This window comes from Eurytemora carolleeae, unplaced genomic scaffold, assembly GCF_000591075.1.
Source record: "Eurytemora carolleeae unplaced genomic scaffold, Eaff_2.0 scaffold337, whole genome shotgun sequence".
Lineage (NCBI taxonomy): Eukaryota > Metazoa > Arthropoda > Copepoda > Calanoida > Temoridae > Eurytemora > Eurytemora carolleeae.
Genome location: NW_019396236.1, coordinates 154,699 through 159,299, shown reverse-complemented (window position 1 = coordinate 159,299; position 4,601 = coordinate 154,699). Strand labels below are relative to the sequence as shown.

General features: G+C 30.8%; 1 protein-coding gene across 1 annotated transcript in view; it reads left to right on the top strand.

The window, feature by feature from the left end:
- Positions 1–3,579, top strand: part of LOC111699003 (uncharacterized) — a 7,171-nt gene extending 3,592 nt beyond the window's left edge. The window contains exons 5-6 of the mRNA XM_023469525.1: positions 1,412–1,510; positions 3,457–3,579. Of these exons, the coding sequence (XP_023325293.1) occupies positions 1,412–1,510; positions 3,457–3,562 (205 nt within the window). The 3' untranslated portion in view covers positions 3,563–3,579. The remainder of the gene's footprint in view (positions 1–1,411; positions 1,511–3,456) is intronic.
- The last annotated feature ends 1,022 nt before the right edge of the window (positions 3,580–4,601 follow it).

The following is a 4,601-nucleotide window of genomic DNA, read 5'->3' as shown; positions in this document are numbered from 1 at the left end:
CCCCCCCCCCCCCATCGTTATAGGGTTTAATTGTATGTATCGAGATCAATGCTTGATCTCTAACATTTTGTATATATTTATTTATATTTATTTATTCTGTATGGTAATCGTATTCAGAGAGGGGTTGAAGGGAGCTCTAGTAAGGGGAGGGATAACTGTTATGGCGATATGTAAAGGAATAGTTTTTTATAGATTCTCAAATTTAAAGTGTCCATAGTGGATATTGAGATCAAACGATCGAGATTATGAGTGTCTAATACACCAATATACTCCCAGCTTAGATTCAATTGTTTTTCAATTCATTCCTTATCATATATATAGGCTGTAAATTAAGCAGAGATTCCAATCAACTTGTTTAGGAAAACCAAGGATGGAGATTATTATAAATTACTTTTTCTTTGTTTTCCGATTTGCTTGCTATCCAATCCACTATATATTCACTATTTCACCTTTATGCTGTGAACATTCCCTATTTTAAGTTTTTTATTGGATGTCGTATTTTTCAACCTTTTAATCTTATTCCAGCTTGATATATCGATGATCAATATATGTATATAATGTATGTATATATTTAGTATATATTTTAAATATTTACTTATCTCTTTATATTATTGTCTACTTATAATTTATTCTTTTCTACAAATGTGCGTATATTAGCATGCTTCATTCACAATGATACCCTTTCAACCTTTACTTGAGTAAAAATGTGGAAGATATTGTCGTTTTTCTTTGTTGACTAGTTTATAATTGCAAGTCTATATGAAAAGCCACAATTGAAAACTATCAATTTTCTGATATCTTTATTTTTCCTGATCAGACAAAGGATTATTTGGTACCATTGTGAATTTGATGCTATAAATGGAGGGTCACTTAAGTAAGTGTACACATTAACCCTTAAAAGTCTTTTTTATTATTTTTTGTGTGTTTATTTTCATTTAATTGAGAGCTAGGAGCAAATTGGAAATTCCCATGTTTTGTGATTATACGTACTTAGCTTAGATAAGATTAAAGAGACTGCTCTGCCATCTACGAGTTGCTCTAAGAGCAAACTACTGTAATTATATTGATCTAGGATAACTGATATATCTGTCTTACAACGAGTTACTCTAAGAGAAAACTACTGTAATTATATTGCTTTAGGATCATTAACAGCTATATCTGTTTTAGAACTAGTTACTCTAAGAGAAAACTAATGTAATTTATATTTGCTCTTAAATCAGTATCAGCTATATCTGTCTTACAAAGAGTTGCTCGAAGAGCAAACTACTGCTCTTGTATCATTATTAGCTAATTTGTCTATCTATTAGTTGCTGCTCTAAGAGCAAAATACTGCTCTTGTATCATTATTAGCTAATTTGTCTATCTATTAGTTGCTCTAAGAGCAAACTACTGTAAATTATAACTGCTCTAGGATAACTATCAGCTACTCTGTCCTACTAAGAGTTGCTCTTGGAGCAGAACTACTCTATGGTGATCATGAAGAAAACTCTGGAAAATTCTCGGCCACCAGGTGAGCCCTCGAGCTCAGACCAGGTGAGCCCTCTAGCTCAGACCAGGTGAGCCCTCTAGTCAGAGCTATTCATGCCATCAAACTGTGATTTTTCCTAATCAATCTAAGTTTGAAACACCAAAGGTTTACACCTTCAGGTTCTAACAGAAGGATTAGAAATTTGAGTGTGTGGCAAAGACTCAATAACTTTAATGATTTAATGTTTCCAAAGAAATCAAATTTACACAATTTCTGTTGGAACAAAAAAATAAATATTTAAAGAAAAACTTCATTTTCAAAAAATACAGCTTGCATAATTTCCAGATGGTTCTCATGTATTCAATAACAAAATCAAATATCTGCAGAATTCCATTATCATGGTAGGTTATGAAAACGACATTTTATGTATTTTTTTGATTTCTTCAATGTTCTAGGTTATACTGTAGTATCCTAGTAATTCAAAATAGTTTCTTCTCCTCAAAAGCTCTTTAACGAGTTTGAATGAAAACATGTAAGATTTATAAACAAAGGGAAAGGAAATGAGTTTTTGCCACAAACTCTAATTTGTAATTCCTTTGTCTTTGCAACCCGATGTAGTAGACCTTAGATATTACAAACTGTGAATTTTGTTAGATTAAAATGTCTAAGTTTTAAATATCAAAAATTTATGGCATTGAATGGGATAGTTAAAAACGTCATTATGTCCGATGTAACATTAATTCAATTAGGTCTATTGTCATTTAATGAACAGGGCCAAACTCTTATAGTCACAACCAACCGAGGTAATAATGCAAGGAAAGACGGATGTCTGCAGCCTGACATGGAATCCATTTTCACATAAAAAATCAATGAAATTTTCTGGTCATAGGGAACTATTACATGAATTTTCAAAATTATCAAAATTTAATGCTTTTAACCTCCTCGGATACTAAACGAACACTGATGCATCTATTCTTGTTTACAAATTCCGCCCAGAGAGAACTGGTTTTAATATGTAAGCAGAGACACGACCGCAATTAACTATCCTTGCATTAGTACCTTGGTCACAACCAGGATAAGATGGAATACGAGTACTTTGAAATTCTCATAAAGCATAAAGGATTTGAAACTTTACCACAAACTCTGATATTCTAATTCCTTTATCTTTGCAACCCAATGTCGTAAACCTTTAATATTTCAAACTTTTGATTGTGTTACAGATCAATAAACTCATAGTTTGAAGTATTAAAGGTTTGAATAATTGGATTGCAAAGATATAGGTAGTAGAAGTTTTGAGTTTGTGACAAAGACTCAATTCCTGTGCAACAGAAAATCTACAGTTAAAAATGATTGAAATTTTAACAACCAAAAAATAATATATTTATTATTGAAATAGACTTAGGTTTAAATGCTACCGTTGTGGCCCGTACATACCACTCTATAAATAAAGGATAACTAGAAGTAACGTGAACAGTTCCTTTATCTAAAATTACGTCTACAGTCCATTTATTTTAAATTATGTCTACAGTCCCTTTATTTGAAATTACGTCTACAGTCCCTTTATTTGAAATTATGTCTACAGAAATTATGTCTTTTGTCCCTTTATTTGAAATTATGTCTACAGTCCCTTTATTTGAAATTATGTCTACAGTCCCTTTATTTGAAATTATTTCTACAGTCCCTTTATTTGAAATTATGTCTACTGTCCCTTTATTTGAAATTATTTCTACAGTCCCTTTATTTGAAATTATGTCTACAGTCCCTTTATTTGAAATTATGTCTACAGTCCCTTTATTTGAAATTATGTCTACAGTCCCTTTATTTGAAATTATTTCTACAGTCCCTTTATTTGAAATTATGTCTACAGTCCCTTTATTTGAAATTATTTCTACAGTCCCTTTATTTGAAATTATGTCTACAGTCCCTTTATTTGAAATTATATCTACAGTCCCTTTATTTGAAATTATGTCTACAGTCCCTTTATTTAGTCCCTGTTTGAGCCTGCTGGTCGCTGTGTTATTAAACACTGGAAAGTTCCTAGAAGTGGAGCTAGGGGAACTATGCTGGGATTTCAGGGAATCAGCTGGAAATTGATGAATTGTGAGACCTGAGCTGGGAACTTTTGATTGGTGGATATCGGGATTAATACTTGATCCACTCTTTTTCTTTATCTTGAGATTAAATAATGCTTGTTCTCCTCTTGTTATTAATCTCCAGATTAATTAACTGATCGGGATTAAGGATATCCCATTCAAAAGTTTTCAGCTCTGTCCTGAAAACTGGATATCGAGATCAATGCTTAATCTCCTATTTTTGTTAATCTTAAGATTATATTAATCTTTAGTTTGTTTCCCGGAAAGTTTCTAAAATATAACCAATCTTAGTGGTGTATCCAGAAACCGGGAAATTTTAAATTTTTTATGTTCATTGGACTTTTATTTTAACGATAACATTGGACTTTTATTTTAACGATAACATTGGACTTTTATTTTAACGATAACATTGAACTTTTTAAGTAACGATAACATGAGTCAAACAGTCGTTTTCCTATTCCACAGTTTTATGAGCTCAACTGTATTCATATCTTTAACATTACACCCTTTTACTCTGAATAAACATCCGATCATGTCTTTAAAAAATTCAAAACTTTAAATTATTTTTATCAGCTTTAGCTTTTAAAAAGTAATTATAGCAAATTGTCAACAATTTTTGATTTTTTTTGAACTTATTGTTTCATGCTTTTAAATAAGCGTTTTGTTTTGATTTAACTTTGTCATTTATTGTTTGATGCGGGAACATGTTATTATTTAATATTTTCAAGCATTAATTTTTATACATAAAACATAAATTGTCGACATTTTCCCTGGCAACACATTTTTACTTTCATAAACTGAAACCTTCCATGATTAATGTAAATTGCCACAAAAAAATGAATTCGATCGGTTTAGTTGTTTTGGCGTTTATTGGATATCAAACAGACAAACAAGCTAAATTTATAAATGCACTGTTTGTAATTTATTCTGTGATAAAGAACATTTTATTTTTTATTTATTTTCGAGCGGATAGTGCAATTTGCAAACACAATTTGTCGACATTTTTTATCAGGGCAACATTTTTAAATTTAATAGACTTA